We start from the raw sequence: 21,925 nt of genomic DNA, 5'->3' as shown, positions 1-21,925 counted from the left end.
CATAAGACCAATTCTATCCAAGTATTTTAGATTCAAAAGTAGTTCAAAAATGCTTGATGTACTTTAAGAAAAATCACTTCCTTTTTTCTATTCATCATTATAACCTAAAGCACCTTTAAGTAAAAGGTAACAAATTAATTTTGGTTTATGTTATACTTTTGGGATTCTCTCTCATGCCAAACTGATTCAAACAAAATGAAGAAGCAGAAAGAATCACATTTGTTACAGCTCTTTAAAAGTACTTCAAAAGATAATTATCACATATAATGAAGGAACTAGATAGAGCTTTATAGTGAACATACTTTTTATTATAGTTAAATGTTTTTTTATAAAACATAGTACAGGCTATTTTATTTTATTTTATTATTGATTTCGGAGAGGAAGGAAGAGGGAGAGAGAGAAAGAAATATCAATGATGAGGGAGAATCATTGATTGGCTGCCTCCTGCAAACCTCCTACTGAGGATTGAGCCCACAACCCGGGCATGTGCCCTTGACCAGAATCGAACCCAGGACCTTTCAGTCCCCAGGTCGATGCTCTATCCACTGAGCCAAACCTGCTAGGGAAATTATAGGCTATTTTTATAAAATAAGTTTTAGTGTTTGTAACCACAATTATTTGTTGCCTATGACCACAAGTTTTGAAATGCAAAAGTTCAAAATTATGAATTTATGCACCTTAATAAGTCGGCCATTAAAACAAAAAAAAATCCCAATAAACCATGAGCCTCTTGAGGATAGGAACCTATTTTTACTGATTTTTATCTATCAGCGGACAGAAGAGAAGGTTCTCAATAAATATTTTCTTAATAAACAAAGGAAAGAATGACTAAACAGTTTATTTCGAGATTGGCTATGTCCTAACAAATGAAAAATTTAAGTAAGAAATCTACAATTTAAATTTTAAAGATATAAGGGTAATTTATAAATGAGACCTTTTAAAAATTATCTAATTAATTTTTTAAGCAGAAACACACTCCATTACTCTGATACACAATTCTCAGAGATGGAGTGATTTCAGAGATTCTAAACAGCAAAACACAAATAGATACTATTAAAAACATCACACAACAACTGAAAAGTATGATAAAGGTCCCTAGATTATGAAATGGTATTATATCAATTTTAATTTCCTGCTTTTGATAATTAGTTTGTGAGATGTACAAAAATATCTTACTTTAGAAAATAGAAGCTAAAATATTTAGGTGTAAATGCCATTTTATGCACTAATTACACTTAAATGATTAAAAACTATATTTATACACACATACATAAATATGTATAAGAGAAAAGAAAAAGATAAAGCAAATGTAGTTAAATGTTAATATTTGAGGCATCTGAGTAAGGGGTATATAGGAATTCCTTGTACTAGTTTATAACTTCTATGTATCTTAAATAATATCAGTTTTAAACACTGAAAAATTATATTTTTAAAATGTTTAAAAAGCCACCACACAATAAATATAACAATAAGATCTATGTCAAAAGCACACCTTTGAGTACAGTATGAAAAAACTTTCATTCTTTTCTTAGAGGCCTGCATAAACCTGGATTTCTATACCAGAAGGGATCACTCAAACTTAAAAACAGACTTTCAGTTATAGACGCTATCCCTAATATTACCTCTGAAATATACAAAGACTAAGCTAGAATCTTAATATGCAATTACATATTAAAAACAGGGAATTAAACTCAGAAACAAAGAAAAATAATATGAGAGTGATTTTTCTCAGTCTTTTGAGGAACACACATTAAGTGAAAATCATTAAGTGAAAATCTGGTCAGGATTCTTGCCTCACATTTACCTAATTCTGAATGAAATAAAATTAATTAGTAAAAATATAAGGTAAACAAGGTCAATAATCTCTTAGCCTCTCTGCCAATTCAATGAAAGATCAATATCAGGGAACTTTTGGATGCTGGAAAAATTCATTGTCTACTCTTTTAAAAGTATTTGAAAAAAGTAAGGTATGTTAATAAAGAAAAGCTGTAACAAAGATTACAAATTTTAAGACAGAACTAAAAAAAGAAAACATATTCTTACCCAATTGGAAAATCAACATCATCACCATGAGCTGTCATGTGATAAAGTCCAAATTTAGCCAATTTAACATGTCCCTACAAAAATAAATGAAAGATATAGCTATGAAATATTTTAATATTAGCAGGAAAAATATCATTATACATTTTATAAGTATAGGAACCATTATATAGTCAGATACATTATAATATATATATAAATTTACCACAATTTTATTAAAAACCTACTTGCCAATGTTTAGTCTACTTTACACTTCTTACAAACATACTGCATGTATGTAAATATATATTTATATGTATGTATATGCACACATATATGTATGTATATACATACACAAACATAAACACTTTTTGCTATTTGTACTTTCCAGGCTTTCTGACAAAGCAAAAAAGCATGTCTTCTTGTTTGCCTTGAATGCCTACTTAGAATATTTTAGGGTAATTTTCACAAAATACTTTTTTCAGGATGTTGCAAGTCCACTCATAACATTATAATTTAACTCTGACATGAGAGTTCTTAACTTGAAAACATCAGGTCTGAAATCATCAAATATTATTGAATCTTCTATACTTCCAACCATTTTTTATTTACTTGAGAATAGTCATAATTATCACAAAATTGAGTTCTTAATAAAAGGCAAATATATTTTATAAGTCCCTTAAATTTTCGCCTTTTATATATTTAACACTAAAAAAATTAAGTAGATTTTAAAATTGGGTTGTTTCCTTTATCTCAGAACTTTATTTCTAAGCCTTACAAAATGTTTATAATTTAAAGAAATTCAGATTGGTTAGATACTTTACTGCTATAAACATGAAATTCATAAGTACCATATTCTCTTTTGTTATTTTTAATATCATAGGGTAAGTGTACTGAAAGTCTGGAAGAGAAACTGGGAAAAAGAGTAATCCTACTAACAGAAAATAATTCCCCAGAAAAGATTCCTTCAAAATTATTTTCATATGCTTATGAAAAAGAATGAAATTATGATTATTCCTGAACATATATCATTCTTGCTACCCATAAATCTCTTAGAAGGGTTGACTAGCTTCTTACTAATCACCCATTAGATTTGCAAGTAGAGAAGCAGCACTCCAAAACAAGGAAGCTAGGTGTGAACAAGTGGTAAATGGAGAGTAAAATATAGAAGAGAAAATGGGGGGAAAAATAAAGAGGAGAAAATACAATGCAATTGTACTATGAGAAAAATATGTAAATTGAGAGGCTTTCCTAAGATGAAAGCAAATTCAGAGCAGGTATGGATCAAGAAGCTACAATGCATATTTTTTTAGGAAATGAATGGAAGAGAAAAAATGGATGTCAGAAACTGACTTTTTGGGGAAAAAGAATAATGCATGTGAAAAACACATGGACTTATATAATTTAACTAGAGGCCTGGTACACAAAAATTTGTGCACTCGGGGGGAAGGGGGAGGCGTCTCTCAGCCCGGCCTGTGCCCTCTTGCAGTCTGGGACTCCTCGGAAGATAACGACCTGCTGGCTTAGGCCTGCTCCCAGGTGGCAGAGGGTAGGCCCAATCCCTAGGTGCAGCCCCTGGTCAGGCTCAGAGCAGGGCGGATTGGGAGGTTGCGATGCCACCCTCAGTCACGCTCAGGGTAGGGCTGATTGGGGGGTTGGGGCACTGCCCCCTGTCACACTCAAGGCAGGGTCAATGGGCAGGTTGCGGCGCCACCCCGTCACGCACAGAGCAGGGTCGATCAGGGGGTTGGGGAGCTCCCCCCTGTCACGCAGAGAGCAGGGCCGATCAGGGGGTTGGGGAGCTCCCCCCTGTCACTCACAGAGTAGGGCCGATAGGGGAGTTGGGGCACCGCCCCCTGTCACACACAGAGCAGGGCGGATCAGGGGGTTGGGGCGCTGCCCCCTGTCACGCTGATCCCGGTGCTGGGAGGCATATTACCCTTTTACTATATAGAGGCCTGGTGCATGGGTGGGGGCCGGCTGGTTTGCCCTGAAGGGTGTCCTGGAGCAGGGAGGGGGTCCCCACTGGGGTTCCTGGCCAGTCTGGGTGAGGGGCTGAGGGCTGTTTTCAGGCTGGCGGGTGACTGAAGCTCCCAACCGCTCCTTTTTTTCTTTTTTTTTTATTCTGGGCCAGCTTTAGCTCTGAGGCTCCAGCTCTTAGGCCTCTGCTGCTGAAAGCAGGTTTCTGGCCTTTGTTTACCTTCTGTATTTGAAACAATGTTGCGATCCTGCTGGCTGAAGCCCGGTGACTAAAACAGGTTCCTGGGGTTTTGTTTAGCTTTTATATTTGTAACATAGTTGCTTAGATTGCAGCTCAGAGGCCGGCAGCGACAGGTGGGGAACGTTGGAGTCCTCCGTCACTAAAGCAAGCAAGCCTCATGTTAGCTTCAAGCTGCCTGGCTGCCGGCCGCCATCTTGGCTGGCAGTTAATTTGCATATTGCCCTGATTAGCCAATGGGAAGGGTAGCGGTCGTACGCTAATTACCATGTTTCTCTTTTATTAGATAGGATTACATATGCTTTTATCTAACACCACAGATGTATCAATAACTTTCACACAGTCTTTTTGTTATGAATAATCTTAAAAAATATTCGTATCCTACTATCTGATTAACTGAGTGGGCTTGATTTCAGTTGCTTCCAACCTCAAATAATAAACAAACATTGAATATATTATTTGGCAATTACCTTTCGGTCCAAAAGGATATTATGAGGAGACAGCGCCCGATGTACTATCCCATGTTTGTTCATATATTGCAAGCCCTGGAGTACCTCAAATGCTATGCACAAAACCTTTGAATAGCTACAAAGGAAACAAAAAGCCACAGATCAATTACAAAGTAGATATAAAAACCAATTTTAATGAATGAGATAAGATTTTGTGACAAAATTCAAAGTTAGATTTTTTTACTGTTCCTCTTCTATTAAGAGAAAATAGTCTATACATTTTCTAAAATATCCACTTGTACATATTTTGAGTTTTATAACTATAATAGGATTCATCTGACAAAGATCCTACAGTTTCCTAAAGGCTACACTAATAGCACATCTGTTCTCTCCTGGAAGAGAATTTAATTGAGGTGGTGTGTAACTGACATTCTGTAGGATTGGCTTTGCCAAATTGTCAGGAAAGTTTCAGATAGATGACTGATTAGTTCTACCAAGTCAATGAAAATCATCTCTCTTGCTCAAAACAAAAACAGCTAAGTCCCTGAAAAATAATTACAATATATTTTATGGCAGAGAGACATGATTTTACTTTCTATATCAATCCACAAAGCGACCTCTAGTACTTTATGATTTATCAAACATTTTTCTTTAATCTTATCTTATTTCCCCTAGGACATCTTCCACAAAGATGCCCAGTTTCTTTTATTCTTTCCCTCTCCATCTCTTTCCATTAAGAAAAAAAAATAATCAGGCATCATTCATGTGGGGAGTTAGAAATAATATACAGAAAAATAGGGGAAACTCATTCAAACCCAATGCTCCACCCAGCATTTTGATATTAGATTTCCTTTCTATGCATTTCTTGACATTTTGAATTAAGACTTTTAAAAATTAAATTAAAATTTGCAGGTAACCATTAAAAATAATTTTAAAAAACTAACAAGCTAAATAACAAGAGGCAAAATGGAATTATTAAAAAATAGTCAATCAGAAAATAGGCAGAATTAAAGAAAAGAACAAAAGACAAATGAAACAATTATAAAACAACTAATAGATTTTAATTCAGATGTATCAATCATTACATTAAATGTATTAAGTAAACTCACCAATTAAAAGATAAGGATGATCAGAATGGATAAGAATTAAGAATACTCATTTATATTCTGGCTATAAGAAACCCACATTAAATAAAAGACAAATTAAAAGTAAAAAAGATGAAGTAACAGATCACTAATTGTCATGGGGTTAGGTAGGGGGAATGGGTGACTATGAAGGAGGAAATTGAGTGTGAAGGATCATAATTTTGATTATGGGTTCATGACATATTTGTGCAACAACCTTCTGCAGGTTTAAACTGTACATTAAAATGGTTAATTTTAAGGCATGTAAATTACACTTCAATAAACTGATGTTTAAAAAGTAGGCTGAATAACATTATTTTTAAAGTTGCAATATGACTGCATCTTCCAAAAAATTGTAAGAACCAGAGATGAAAAACTAAAATCACTCTCTCCTCTCATCCTATGCTGACTTTCCAGAGCTAACCACCCTTAGCAGTTTCTGTTTCAATTTTTCTGGTGGTTAGACTTTTATTTAATACTAGAGGCCTGTTGCACGAAAAGATTCGTGCAATAGGCCTTCTCTTCCCCTGGCTGCCTGCACTGGTTTTCCTTGGGCACCCAGGACCCAGGCCTTCACTCCGGCCAGAGCCACCTTCAAAGCCTTCGCTGCTCTGGCCAGAGCCGCTTTGATCGCTGCTCCCACCGGAGCCACCTTCAGTCTTCGCTCCACTGCTTCCTGCCTACATATGCAAATTAACCGCCATCTTTGTTGGCAGTTAATTTGCATATCTCGCTGATTAGCCAATGGGAAGCATAGCAAAGGTACGGTCAATTACCCTGTTTGTCTATTATTAGATAGGACTAGAGGCCTAGTGTGCACGAAATTGTGTGCGAGTAGCTCACTTCCAATTGCCTCAGCTGGCCACCCCACCCATCACCGCTCATAGCTTGCGCCCTGCCTGCTGCCGCTCGTAGCTCTCCACCGCTAGTAGCTCTCCACCGCTAGTAGCTTTCTGCTACTAGTAGCTCTCCACTGCGAGTAGCTTGCGCCCCACCCCGCCCACCATGAGAGTCAAGGCTCGTTTGGTCATGACGCTGTTAGGGTGTCACAACCACAGGCCTTTTATGATACAGATAATTAGCTATTCACTCTGCACAATGATATAATTAATATACTTCTACAACTTTCCCATTTTCCTTTCCCAACTTCTGATGTTTGTTACTTATATTGTTAATTTTTAAATGAGATTTAAAAACCTGCATTCCATTCTTGAAGGCTAACTAGGTAAATAAGTGAATATATAATATGACATATAGTGATCAAATGATAAAGAGAAAAAGTAGAAAATAGAGAATGTAGGGTAGCAGGTTGCTAATTATATATATACTAGAGGCCCGGTGCATGAAATTTGTGCACTCAATAGGATGCAGGCCAGGCCAAGGGAGCCCACCAGTACACGATGGGGCTGGGGAGGGACTTGGGAGGTTAGCCAGCCAGGGAGGGACCATGGGAGGGCTCCAGGGCATGTCTGACCCATCTCGCTCAGTCCTGATCTGCCGGACCCCAGCAGCAAGCTAACCTACAGGTCAGAGCGCCTGCCCCTGGTGGTCAGTGCACGTCATAGTGAGCGGTTGAGCAGTCTTAGCATATCATTAGCATATTACGCTTTAATTGGTTGAACAGATGACCAGGACTGGACACTTAGCATAGTAGGCTTTTATTATGTATGATATATTTACATATGTATATATAATTATATATATACTAGAGGCCTGGTGCATAAAATGCATGCACAGGTGTAGTCCCTAGGCCTAGCCGGCGATTGAAGCACGAGCATTTGGCATGAAAGGGCAGGTCCTAGCTGACTTCTGGGCCCTGGGCAGCACCTGGGCCCATGCACGCCCCCATCTGCCTGAGTCATGGCGCCCGAGTCCCCATGCAGAGATGCGGTGAGCGCGACCAGATGCCGTGGGGCACGGTGCAGTGAGGGCCTCTGGGCCACCCAGCGGCGCCACATGGAAGCCGGGTGGGCAACGTGCTCTTTCCTGGACAGCCTCTCAGAACGGCTCCTGCACAAACCCAAGGGGACCCAGCCGGCCCCTCTAGTCCTGGCGGCTGCAGCCTGGCTCACCCAGAAGCCCACTGGGGCCGGCAGCACCTCCACTGCCACCTGCTGCCAGTGCCTCATCGCCAACGCCCACCATGTTCCACACCACCACATGGTGGTCAGTGCATGTCATAGTGAGTGGTCAAACTCCCGGTCAAGGGGACAATTTGCATATTAGGCATTTATTATATAGGAGGGTATCTTCCATTGATTTCAGAGAGGAAGGGAGAGGGAGAGAGAGAGAGAAACATCAATGATGAAAGAGTCATGGATCTGCTGCCTCCTGCACGCCCCACACAGGTCGATGTTCAACCACTGAGCCACGCCCGCTGGACTCTTGTTCTCATTTTAAAGGAGAGAGAATTAAGACTCCAGAGGTCGACTTGCTCAAAACAGCCAAGTTACACAGTGGCAGAGACAGGTTCTAAACACACACTCATGAGGTCTCTGTGATAATCGGTTCAGCCACGGGTGGGTGGACAGACACTGTCTCAGGCATTTCCTCGAGGCCCTCAGATTCCCTGCATGATCCCCCACCTTCCCTACCTGCCATCAGTGCTGAGGAGGGCAGAGGATGGAAAGGGCTGTCCGCAGTTCACCTGAGAGAAGACGTGGGAGGGGGATTGAGGGGCAGAGCTGAGAGCACCACAGGCCCCGGGTGGGAGTTAGAAGCAGTGATCTGGATGTTGACCGCCCTGTCCCAGCATCTCAGGAGCATTTCTTTCTCCGGAAGCAACGGGCTGGTCTCGGCTGTTCTGTTCTGTTGTGTGGGAGCCTCTCTGTCCTGAAAACTGGAGTGGGACCACCTGGGCAAGCCCTTTGCATTGGACCCCGAGCCCTTTTGTGTCACACATGACATGGGTTCCAGCTGATCTGTGTATCCACAAGGGGGCTTCATTTTCCTAGTTTTCAACATTTACTTTCCATAATACTGTACATTCTGTTTTGTTGTTTTTTGTACCAAAAATAAAATCATTTGCTTGTTTCCGATAAGTACTAGTCATCACTGAAGAGAGCTTGGGGGAGGGGATGTGGAGGGATTAGGGCAGCGAGATGGGAATGACCCGCCACTTGGATGTCATGGTGGGAGGCTGGTCATGAACATTCCAATGTCCCTCATGTGGAGCTCAAACTAAGTTCTGGGTTTTACAGTCAGACCCTCAAAACAGATGGGATCTGACCCCCAGGCTGGCAGCTACTGGAGACCCTGCCTTCCCAGAGGCCGAGTGGAGCATGTGGCCTCCTTCCCCCTCCCTGCCACATCGTTCTTCACACTCTGGCTTCTCTCCAGCACACCCCTGGCTCTCCTCTATCCATCCACTTTCCCAGTGAGCCTCCCTTTGCCCCTCCCCTCGCAGAGCCCCTATGTGGTTTCCTTCCCATGTTTTCATGGTTTCCTCCCTGCACCCCTGTCCTCTCCTGGCGCAACGCATGCTCCTCTCCATAGGACAGAGCGGCTGGCTCCCTGCTGCTCTGCAAGCACCTGGGCATCGCCTGGTGGGTGCTCAGTCAGTGATACGGGCTGAGTAAGATGCTTAGGCAGTGGTGCTAGGTGTAAAGGCCGTTGGAAGGCAGACTCACTGGGAGCCAAGGGCCAGTGAGCTCTCAGCACAGTGCTCAGGGTGGGGCCATGGGAGCCAGGTATTTGTCTTCTCACAAGAAGCCTGGAGGAAGAGAATGAAAAAGGAGCCTTGTGTTTTCCTCAACTACTTAAAAGCTGATGATCTCATTCCATTCTTAAAGTTATGAATAAAAATCTTTAGATCAACCCTTTGAGGTGGGTTCTGGGATTATCTGAGATTCCATGGAGAGTACATGGCCTTCGCCTGCCACAAGGGATGCATGCACTGGTGGGGGGCTGGCCTGCGGGGATTGCCCGCTGTGGGAGTGCCCTTCATCCCAGTCAGCCCAGGGGCGCTCCCACTGTGGGAGCACACTGACCACCAGGGGGCAGCTCCTGCATTGAGCGTCTGCCCCCTGGTGGTCAGTGTGTGTCATAGTGACTGATCAATCGGTTGTTCTGGTTGTTCTGCTGTTCGGTCGCTGGGCTTTTATTATATAGGATATACTTAGCAACATTTTGATCCAGCAAAGCTTCATTAAGTAGGTAATATTTATGCAGACATCTAACGGAAGTAAAAGAGACATGCAGTTCTCTCAGAAATGTGCGATTCAGGCAGAAGGCACAGTAAGCAAGTCCTCAAGGTGGAGAATGCACAGCAATTCAAAGGGGAAATTAATTTTAAAACGTGGCATGTCTTCAATATCTTACTCATGCCCTTAAACTTGGATTTCTTCATTGTCTTTGAGTGTTCTTCATTAATGGGGAGAAGTCTAATGTCTGCCTGATTCTAAATTTGTTGCAGATACCATGTTATTCCTCTTTGGAGGCTTTCAGGATTGTTTTTCACTATCGTTAGACAAAATTTTAGCCCAATATGTCTATACTGTGGGCATTTATGCATTTGTGCTAGTAACATTAGGTGTGCCCTTTTAAGACTCATATTCCATTAACACAGAAACATTAATAAAAAGTTGATTTGTTGTATCTTTCATTAGTGTCAACTTCCACTCTATCTTTTAATTGAAACTCTTGGTGGGCAGATGAAAATTGGATCTATTTTCTATATCAACTTTCTGTTTCATTTCCCATGAGCATGGCCTTTAGCTCTATGTACTCTTCTATTTAATATAGGATCTCTCTTCTGTTATCTAGTTATTCCTTTTCATTGGATCATGTTGGGTAAGGCTGTCTGTGGTTTTTTTTTCTCCCTTGGCTCTCTTTCTCTCAAACTATTTTTTTTTCTTCAATTATCTGGTACTTTCTGGTTGTGAGCTATATTTTAAAATAAAGAAATAAGTTGATATTCTCTATGAATTGTTTAAAAAAACAAAAAAAGTTAATAAAGAATGCTTATTTAAACTAACCTGTAAACTATGCCTCTTTATCAATAGTTTCTACCATATTAAGTTGCCACAGCAGCCAGTCCTAAGCAAATACAGAATGTGTGAAACAAGAACAATTTGGAATTTACAGTTTTCATTAAGATTCTCAAAAAATAAATCAACGATGTAAAGGAAACTATTACAAACTTTTAAACAACTATAATTACATTAATAAAATGTGAATATGAAAGCATGACACCCCTTTCTTATTTCTCTCTTGAAAACAAAGAAAATTTTCCTTAAGATTTGATTAATAAATAAAAACTAGGTTTTTTTTTGTTTTTAGTTCATTGGGTTTTATGCTGTCAATTCTAAAGTAGTAATTGCTCTTGTCCTTGTCTTCTCTCTCTCTCTTTCTCTCTCTCTCTCTCTCTCTCTCTCTCTCTCTCTCTCTCTCTCTCTCTCTCTCTCTCTCCCCACAAACTTCACAAAATCTTAAAAGCTGGTGTTATATTCAGCTGTGACACTAGAGGACCTCAGTTGCACACTACTTCAATATAGGCATCTTTCTCATGAAAATGAAACCTTTAAAGTGATTTTCCACTAAAGCAGTTCTGAAACAGCTAAACACAGAAAAATGCATATTCTACTTCCTCTATTTGCTTGTGCTAATTGATTATAAGATATAATTGGAAAATATTTGCAGGTCAAAAAGCACATTTATGCTATTTTCTGATGAGCATACACATTGCAATAGTTTTTAAAAATTCAAAATAAAACTGAAGCTCATGGCATACCTTTTCTTAGCTGTTACTTAGCCATGATGCTTAATGGACTCAGTACTCTTCATTTCAAATAATATGTTTTTTTGCCCTTTTGTACTTTTAATACTTAATTTTATTTTAAAATATAAGGTATAAAAAAGAAAAAAAGTTATTTTGTATAATTAGAAGGAATCAGTATTTGTGGAATTTTGTATACTTATTTGTTTTTAAAGCTTTATTGTTTAATATGGCAAAGAACTTATACCATGAAATCATTTAAAAATTTATTTTGAAGTAGCTAATGCAATTTTAATGCAACAGCAAGGCAAAAAAAAAAAAAATCTTATTCCCAGTAATAGTCAGTACATCGCAATTTAATAGAAAAGGCCTCTAGAAGGAGAGTTAAATTAAAAGAATGTGATTCACACAATTAAAAACAAATGTTATCAGGGGACAACGTGACTTTATCCTACATCAGTGGTCGGCAAACTGCGGCTCGCGAGCCACATGTGGCTCTTTGGCCCCTTGAGTGTGGCCACGAAGTTTCAAATGCACTGTACTTGAGCGCCCGCATGTGGTATTTTGTGGAAGAGCCACACTCAAGGGGCCGCCGTTTGCCGACCACTGTCCTACACAATTCCCAAATCAGAGACTGGTTAATAAAAAAATCCATCACTAACCCAGAAAATGTAAATTAAACTTCAGGTCATAAAATATTCTTCTCTTTTTGAAACTTGCAATTACTACTGTCACTCACAAAGACTGGGAGGGTAGCATTTACTTTGTTACTATTATCCCTAACAATTTGAAAAGTTTAGTGATCATAAGAATCCTTGGTGATTGGAAATACATAGATATGACCAAAAGGCAGCTTTCAAAATAATACGGTAAATAATTTACAATTAAGCAAGATCACATTTTAAAACACTTTTATTTATACTCTAACACAGTTAAGTAGCTATTAACTGCTTAGTACTGTGTTTTTAGGCCCCTGCATCTTTAGACTCCATGGACACAAAGATAAAGAATTGGATCTCCACAATCACAAAGTCGATGGTATAGTTGAAAAGACAGATTTATAAATTCATATTTTTGTTGTTGTTGTTAATCTTTACCCAAGGATATTTTCCCATTGACTTTTAGTGAGAGTGGAAGGGAGGGGGAGAAACAGAGAGAGAGAAACATCAATGTGAGAGAGACACATCAATTGGTTGCCTCCTGCACATGCCCTTAACAGGGCTGGGGATTGAGCCTACAGCTGAGGTACGTGACCTTGACCGGAATCAAACCTGGGAACTTTCAGTCATGGGCTGACACTCTATCCACTGAGCCAAACTGGCTAGGGCATAAATTCATAATTTTAATACAATTAAATTCAAAAGAATTTCACTACAATGATAATCCAATAATTAAGTTAGCAGATGAGAATTACCATCTTTTCCCTCTAACAAGGAAACGAAAACATGAACATTTATGTATTAAATTGGTAATAAATAACAGACCTTAAAAAATAAAAATCTTTAGAAAGATTAAAAAGTTAAAGAGAATACCAAGTATATATTTTTATCCCTTTCCATATGTATTTCGAAGAAAATTTACAGTGTTCTTTTTATTCAATCATTCCTAAATTATCAGCAGCCATTTAGCTTGGTTGGTTAAAGCACACCGAGGTCAAGATCATGCGTTTAATTGTCGATAAGAATTGGTTGGCCTCACATGTTCATAGCCACAAATTTTCATCTAAATCCAGCAGATATCTCTAAATATAGTTTGTCACAATAAGACACTGCTCAATCTCTCTACTAACATCCCGATTTTCAACTACAATCTCCTATACTTCTCTGCTCCTCATTCCATAGGAGCTGCTCTTTATCTTATCGAGACCTTGAAACCTGTTTTGTAAGACTCCTCTGTATCTCAACCAGCCCCTTTTTGATATCCTTCTTTATTCTAGAACTATTTTATCATTTCCATAATTTTTTTGACAAAATCCATAATGGCTTTTCATCCAATGCCTCAACCCAGGTAGAACTGCACTACTCTTTATTCTGAAAGTTAATAGTTGATGGGCTTATTAATTTTACAGTAATAATTTCTGTGTAGGTTTTTCGCTCACTGTGCCTATCACAGGACCTATACGGTAGGCGTTCAATAAATATGTATCAAATATCTCAGTAAATGCATACAATGACATTACATAATAAAGAAAGAGGGCACAGATAATAAGATTAAATCCTCACCACTAATGAAAAAACAGCTCAGAAAAGTATATTATACTAGCAATGACTCAAAAGTGTTAACTTCAGCCAGACCAAAGCAGTTAAGCATCGACCCATGAACCAAGAGATCCCAGGTTTGATTCTCAGTCAGGGCACATGCCGGGTTGTGGGCTTGATCCCCAGTAGGGAGTGTGCAGGAAGGCAGCCGGTTGTTGTCTCTCTCTCTCTCACTGGTGTTCCTATCTCTCTATCTGTCTCCCTTCCTCTCTCTCTCAAAATCAATAAAAACATTTTTAAAAAGAAAAGTGTTATCTTCATTTACAAGAGAATGTATAATTCTTCAGTAAGCCAAGAAAACAAAAATTGCTCAAGTTTACGCAACAGCTATGCCTCCCCGCCCCCCCCCACTACTCATTCGCTGAAAATATACCTCTTTTTCTAGTCTCTTTTATATTGAAAGAAAAATGAACTACTGTATAATGGGTAAAAAGATAATCCATTAATATCTGGCTAAAACTGTGAATTAGACTAAGTTGTTAAGACAGATTCCTGTAATCAATTTTTCTAGCTAAAAAATATCAATACTGGTTAGTGTTTGGAATGTGATTTGGGTTACCATTAAATCTGTATATTATTTAGAAAAACAACAAACAACATCTTTATGAATTTGAATTATTCCATCCAAGAAAAAGAGATGTCTTTGCATTTCTTCAAGTCTCCTTCAGTGTCTTTCAGAAGTTTTTTATTATTTTTAAAATAATTTTACTGAGGCCGAAAAACTGGTTTGGCTCAATGGATAGAGCGTCGGCCTGCGGACTGAAAGGTCCCAGGTTCGATTCCAGTCAAGGGCATGTACCTGGGTTGCGGGCACATCCCCAGTAGGGGGTGTGCAGGAGGCGGCTGATTGATGTTTCTCTCTCATCGATGTTTCTAACTCTCTATCTCTCTCCCTTCCTCTCTGTAAAAAATCAATAAAATATATTTTTTAAAAAAATAATTTTACTGAGGTTAATTGATATACAAAAAATATACATAATGTATACAATTTGATGAATTTAGACATATGCATACACTCATGAAACCATCACCACAACCAATTTAACAGACACATCCATCACCTCCAAAAGTTTCCTTGTGTCCCTTTGTGTGTGTGTGGTAAGAATAGTGAATATTATAAATACACATAAGAAAACACTAGGAAAAAATCAATGAGGGGAACTAATTTTGTCAGATTTAAGACATACCATATAGGATCTCTTTTACAGCCCAAATGCCCATTGACAGATGAATAAAGAAAATGTGATATATACATATAACTAAATATTATTTGGCCTTAAAAAATAAGAAAATCCTGCATTTGAGATGATATGTATGAACCTGGAGGACACTATGCTAAATGAAATAAGCCAGACACAAAAGGACAAATACTGCATAATTCCACTTATGTGAAGTATCTCAAACAGTCAAACTTAAAGAAGCAGAGAATAGAATGGTGGTTGCCACGAGGTTGTAGAGAAGAAAATGTGAGTTATTCAATTGGTATAAAATTTCAATTTTGCAAGATGAATAAGTTTTAGAGTTCTACTCTACAACACAGTACCAATGTAGTGTGCACTTAAAATTTGTTAAGAGGGTAGGTTTCATATTAACTGTTCTTATCATGTGCAAAAATAAAAAGGACAAAAGGAAACTTTGGGAGGTGATGGATATGTCTGTTATCTCGACTGTGGTGATAGTTTCATAGGCGTATGCATATGTCCAAACGCCACAAATGTACATATTAAATGTTTTGCAGTGTTTCTTTTATATCAATTATAGTATCTCAATAAAGATGATAAAAAGCACAAGAAACTCCTATCACCCTTAAAACATCAGGTTTTTTTTTGTTTTCTTGCAATGTTTCCAAGAAGAAATGCTATTCAGATTGCAAGAAATAGAGGTGAACAAAGAATGAGAGGTCAGGATTGCTGAGTTAGATTTGGAAGTCATTCCTGTATAGGTGGTAATTAAAACCACACATGCTATTTCCTCAGATCTATAATCCATGATATTTCTAAGGGCCACTCCACAAGCCAAAATACCCATATTGTCAGCAAACCAAGGGAGGAAACACACTTCTGGATTCTATGAGTTCAAGATGTTCTTTCACCTTATAAAACCTGATCACTCCCACAGACAGTTTCCGTTTGGTCTAAAACTTCCTTACTTGGTATCAGCCTGAGATAAATGTTAAGGCAGAAGAAACAGATAAAATATAGTAAGCTACTGTGTGATTTAAGAAATGGAGAGAAAAAAAATACTAATGATTAATGTTATCTTTAACCTAATTTCTCCTCTGTAACTTTAAGACAAAAGGGCTCAATCAGCATATAACTTTTAATGATTACTGGTTTATAATTAAAAAATTTGGAGAGGGGATATTTTTAGTGATTAACTAATGTCTTTGAGGCTCTTAATTTGCTACTTATCACTCACTAAATATTGTTTAAAATATCACAATATTTAACAGTGCAATTTTTTTTCCTAAAGAAAAAGAGAAAAAAGAAAGCTTTGAGAATTGGAAAAGAAAATTAATTCATCTCACTACCGGGCACACATTTTTTAGCCTGAAAGGACACCCATCCATGCTAAATTTAAGAATTTATTTGCCTCAGATTCAGATGTTTTAAAATGGAAATTTCACTGATTAACTGTTTACCTAAAAATTATTTTGTAACAGGTCTAAAAAAAATCAGTCTGCTTTCCTTAAGTTGTGAAACTGGGCATATTTTACAATTCAATTCTCACTCCAAAATAAAAGTTAAAAGCTATAAGTCTGGGATATGACTATTCATATGGTTTTATGATGCTTTGCTCATAAAAAAGTCACAGTTTCAAATACCAACTTCTGCGCAGGGGCCATGAAGTTTCAATCACACTGTACGTGCGCATCCGCACGTGGTACTTTGTGGAAGAGCCACACTCAAGGGGCCAAAGAGCTGCATGTGGCTCGCCAGCTGCAGTTTGCCGACCACAGGTATGGATGGTGCCACAAAATAAAATTCAAAGTGTTTCCTTGAAGTCAGTGCAAATTCTAAGCACAAATCTCTCACCTTAATGTTCTAATGCGTTCTCACTTACTAAAGGAATTGATTTAATAGGAGGTAAAAAATGAGTAAATGAAAAAAATTGCTTTGGCATTTGACCACTGAGGCTATACAAAGTTGATTGTTTTAAACAGAAAGTTTTCATAGGTGAAATTAACTTCCAACACAGATGACTCCTTTCATTCTCAGATCATTCTGCTAAAACACATACAAGAAGTCTTTCAAAAGTATATAATTTCTCACCTCACTAGTAAAATTATAAAATGCAGATATCTCACCTTTTCTTCCAAATATGTTAAAATAAGGGAATGATAATTAAAGTTAAAAGCCCATTTTTCTTTCTTTTTCACAATGATCCCATCCACTTAAATCAGACAAAGCACTGAAGAAATATTATCTTCCTCTAGCAATAACTTCTTATATTTGATAATTGCAAATTGGCTGCTCATTGGCCAAATCCACCCATTACTTTGCTTTGTCTGGATCATGGTGTTTTATAACTTTTTAATTACTTGAAATGTTCAGAAATTCAGAGGTTTCACTTAAGAATCCAGATTCTGAGTTCTTTTGAAAAACTGAAAGAGGCTGTAACACCAGACACAGTCTTACAGGGCAATAAGGGCTAACGCTGAGTGTTAGTGGCCCCTTTTCAAGGTGTTATATGCTTTCCAGTTTAATCCAGTATCACCTCATTATACTTCACTACCTTAAATTACCTGCCTGGACTCAAATGAGTTTATAATTTCTGTTATATATATTCCCCATCCTAAATCCAGTCTCCTCATCTTCCTCACTCAAGTTTCCCCCACCCTTTTTTATAAATATAGTAAATCTAATACTTCACTAAAAATTTCAATTAATGCGTTTGGATAAAAAAAATGTCTGTAGTCCCGGCAGCACATATACTAAAATTGGAAGGATACAAGAAAATTAGTATGGCCCCTGCGCAAGGACGACATGCAAATTCGTGAAGCATCCCATATTTTTTTTTAAAAAAGTGTCTCTAATGGAAAATAACATGTCAGCCTTCTACATCAATATATTTACAAGTTTTCTGACCATCCTTTTGGTACATGGACACTGCAACAGTTCCTTCTCTCCAACAAGTATTTTAGTACACATAGGGTTTCCTTTACTCTTGACAATTATTCTGGAAAATAGCATACAATGAAGTTTGAATTTAAACTATTACATTTCTACTTTATTTCCTGATGATAACTGGCAACATGAATAACTCAGAAAAATTTCTTTCATCAATAATACAGAGCCTAAACATGCTTATAATTGTTGAAAGGATTAATAGTGCTTAATTAATAAATCATTTCTCGTTTTTGGAAATTTAGGTACAATTAATAATATGAAATTTAGATTTAAGTGAGGAGGAAAGACTTTTCAGTACTTACCTGTATAAAAAATGTGATAGAATTCTAAAGATGCCCTCCCAAGACTATTGTCACCTGGGTATTCAATCCATCACTAGACTACCTACTGCTGTGAAGGGACTTTGCAGATGGAAGTACGCTGCTAATAACCTAATCTTAAAATAGGGAGATTACACAAATTTTCCAGGTGGGTCTAATGTTGTCACATAAGCCCTTAAAATAAAAGAGCAAAGTAGAAGAGTCAGAGAGAGAGTGATAGAAGAAAAGGCAGCAGAGCTCAGAGATTCAGTGTCAGAAGGACTGGACCTCCTGCTACTAACTTTAAAGATAAAGGCATGGGGCATGGCCAGTGTGGCTCAGAGGTTGAGTATCAAACTATGAACCAGGAGGTCAAGGTTCAATATCAGGTCAGGGCACATGCCTGGATTGGGGGCTTGATGCCCACTAGGGGGTAGCCAACCAATGATTCTCTCTAATCATTAATGTTTCTATTGCTCTCTCTCCCTCTGCCTTCCCCTCTCTGGAATCAATAAAAACATTTTTTTTTAAAAGATAAAGGCATGGGGTTAGGAGCCAGAGAATGCTGGTGGCTTCAATAAGCTAAGAACCACTCCTGGTGAACAGCAAAAAATGGGGATCACAGTTCTATAACCTCATGGAAAGAGCTAAATTCTACCAACAACCAGAATAAGCCTGGAAATGGGTTCTCTCCAGAGGAATGCTCACACTTTGATTTTGGCATGTTTTAGACCTGTAGCAGAGAAACCAGCCAAACACAATAGATTTCTGACCTACAGAACTATCTATATATATAAAAGGCTAAGTGACCGACCGTCCGTCCAACTGGCCAGTACTTATGACATGCACTGCACAATGGAATACGACGCTGTGGTAAAAAAGAAGGAATTCTTACCATTTGCAACAGCATGGATGGAACTGGAGAGCATTATGCTAAGCAAAATAAGCCAGTCAGCGAAAGGTAAATATCACATGATCTCACTCATTTATGGAATATAATGAACAACAAAAACTGATGAACAAAACAGTTCCAGAGAGAGAGAAGCATCGATCAGACCATCAAACCTCAGAGGGAAGGTAGGGGAGGGCACGGGTATGGGGGAGAGATCAACCAAAGGGCTTGTATGCATGCATATAAGCCTAACCAATGGACAAAGACACCAGGGGGGTGAGGGCATGAGTAGGGGGAGGGTAGGGGGCCAACAGAAGGATAAGGACACATATATAATACTTTAATCAATAAAGAAAAAAAACTAGGGAAAAAAAAAGACGTGACTTGTGCATGTGCAATACACATAAAGCTCTCACTGGTGCCAATCGCATGCATGTGTTTCAGTCTGTCATTGTCGATCCTGAATTTGGTTTTGTTGACATTCTGAATCTGAAAGAAAGTGGCGGCAGCGTCGACAGAACATGTCTGAAGACCATTAACAAATCACAAGGACAAACTCTAGACAGAGTAGGAATATTCCTACCTAAACCCATTTTTGGAGATGGTCAGTTATATGTTGCTTTCTCTTGAGTTTGAAGAGCATGTTATGTTAAAGTTAAAGTTGTAAATACTTCATCACAAGGGAAATTAGTCAAGCACTCTGAAAGTGTTTTTACTCTAAATGTGGTATAAATGGAGATATCAGAATAAGTTTAATCAATTTATCAGTCATTGTTTTTATCAATGTTGTTTTTATATTGTCTTTGTTGTTGTTATATCATGTTGTTATTGTTTATTTATTAATCAACTAGTGGCCCGGTGCATGAAATTCATAGTGTTCCTCAGCCCGGCCTGCACCCTTTCCAATTTGGGACTCCTTGGGGGATGTCTGATTGCCTGTTTAGGCCCACAGGGATCGGACCTAAACCAGCAACTGGACACCCCTCTCACAATCTGGGACCACTGGCTCCTAACTGCTTGCCTGCATGCCTGCCTGATTGCCCCTAACCACTTCTGCCTGCCAGATTGATCGCCCCCTAACCACTCCCCTGCCAGCCTGATAGATGCCTAACTGCTATCCTGCTGGCCCGATTGCCCCCAACTGCCCTTCCCTATTGTGACCCGCCTCATCTGCACGACACGGTGGAGACGCCGGGACCAGCCTCCTCTGTGTCATGTGGAGCCACAGGATCCCCAGGCCTCACTGCGCGGAGCGGCCACCGGGCCTCACCTCCCCTGTGCGCACGGCCATCTTGTGGTGACATCGTGTGCGAGGGCTACCTAGGCTTTTATTGGTATAGATTTATATATTATTTTCATATGCATTTTACTAATTTTCTTTCAACTCTGACACTTCTATTTATACTAGTAGCGAAAGGGCAAATAGCAATATTAAAGTATTTCTTCTAATTAATTTCCTTTCAATATGTAGGAACGTGCAACGGGCCACTAGTTAAATAATAAATTTGTATTCTTTTAAGCTGAAATATTTGTGGCCAATATGTTATAGCAGCAATAGAAAACTAATACTTCATTGATGAATAAAAAAAAAGTCTTTACACAAACACTAAATGAAACTGGTAACCATTAGTTTACAAAGTCATAACATCCTGCATGAATTGTTGGAAGTGGCTATAAAATCTACTTTAACACTTCCTCAAAAAGGAATCTCATCAGTCTCAAACCTTCCTCATTCCCCTAATGTGCCTATTGTTCTGACTGGCCCTTTATGGGCGCCTGGGAATTGTGCTTTTTGAATGTTCTAACTCATAAGAAGGTTTTGCCCATTGGAGGCCTTGAACCACTCTAGCTTGTCTAGATATTTTGTGCAATGATTTAGATTGAAGACTTGCTTGCTTTCTGGGGGGGCTAGAGCATCAGTAACTTCAGTTACAAGTGCCTTCGTGACTAACCCCCGACAAACACCCTAGACGCCCAGACTCAGGCAAGTTTCTCTAACAGACAACACTTTGCACATGCCACAATTAGCTGCTGGAGGAATTAAGTACATCTACTAGTATAACTCTCCTAGGAGAGGACTCCAGAAAGCTTTGTGCCTGCTTTCCTCCATACTTAGCCCCACTTTTCTTACCTTTATTGATTTTACTTTGGACACTTTTGCTATAACAAAATGAGTACAATGTAACCAATTAGTTCAATGACTTGTGAATCCCCTGCTTGCTTCCAGTGAATCACTGAAGCTGGGAGTGGGTTTGGTGACTCCTGACACACTACAGCAAGCATGTCAAACTCGCGGTCCATGGCCCACATACAGTCCACAATGAATATTTTTGCGGCCCAGCCAATATAATGGTATGTAACTAAATTTTGTAACTTAACTTTTATAATATCCTGTTATACATAATTATTAATAACGAACTACAACGTTTGCTAATGACTAATTACTATAATCGTGTTGCATTCATTTCCCTTACGTGCAGGTGCACCATTTCTCTCCATTAATACTAACAGTGAATATTTTAGCAGCCGATTACCATGTCATTAGTTTTGTACTGACTTGTTTGGTGTGCACAACAGAAAATATTTCACTTTCGGAGAACAAGAAAAATAGGTTTATTTGTGTTATGCTTATTAATTTGTACAGTTATTCAGTGTCTGGTAAGTTAATGTTCAAAAGTAATATTATTTTTTATTAAAATGTTCTATTATTTTATGTTAACGATTACTCATTTATTTCAGCCCTTTGTATTCAGAATGTCTCTATTGAAATAAACTTACGTTTCTATGAAAATTAAAGTTTTTGGTTTTTTTGCGGCTCAC

At 38.4% G+C, this 21,925-nt stretch overlaps 1 protein-coding gene and 1 non-coding gene across 4 annotated transcripts in view; one reads left to right on the top strand and one right to left on the bottom strand.

Moving 5' to 3' along the window:
• Positions 1–21,925, bottom strand: part of TBCK (TBC1 domain containing kinase) — a 167,410-nt gene that overhangs the window by 117,210 nt on the left and 28,275 nt on the right. For all 3 annotated transcript variants that reach the window (XM_036343987.1, XM_036343978.1, XM_036343998.1), the window contains exons 4-5: positions 4,708–4,822; positions 2,044–2,117 (exon numbers count right to left, since the gene is read on the bottom strand). In XM_036343987.1, the coding sequence (XP_036199880.1) occupies positions 2,044–2,117; positions 4,708–4,822 (189 nt within the window). The remainder of the gene's footprint in view (positions 1–2,043; positions 2,118–4,707; positions 4,823–21,925) is intronic.
• Positions 17,698–17,800, top strand: LOC118661333. The gene has a single exon (XR_004969289.1). It is a non-coding gene; the product is annotated as a U6 spliceosomal RNA (small nuclear RNA).

This window comes from Myotis myotis, unplaced genomic scaffold (assembly GCF_014108235.1).
Source record: "Myotis myotis isolate mMyoMyo1 unplaced genomic scaffold, mMyoMyo1.p scaffold_m19_p_1, whole genome shotgun sequence".
Classification (NCBI taxonomy): domain Eukaryota; kingdom Metazoa; phylum Chordata; class Mammalia; order Chiroptera; family Vespertilionidae; genus Myotis; species Myotis myotis.
This window is presented reverse-complemented; position numbering and strand designations above follow the sequence as displayed.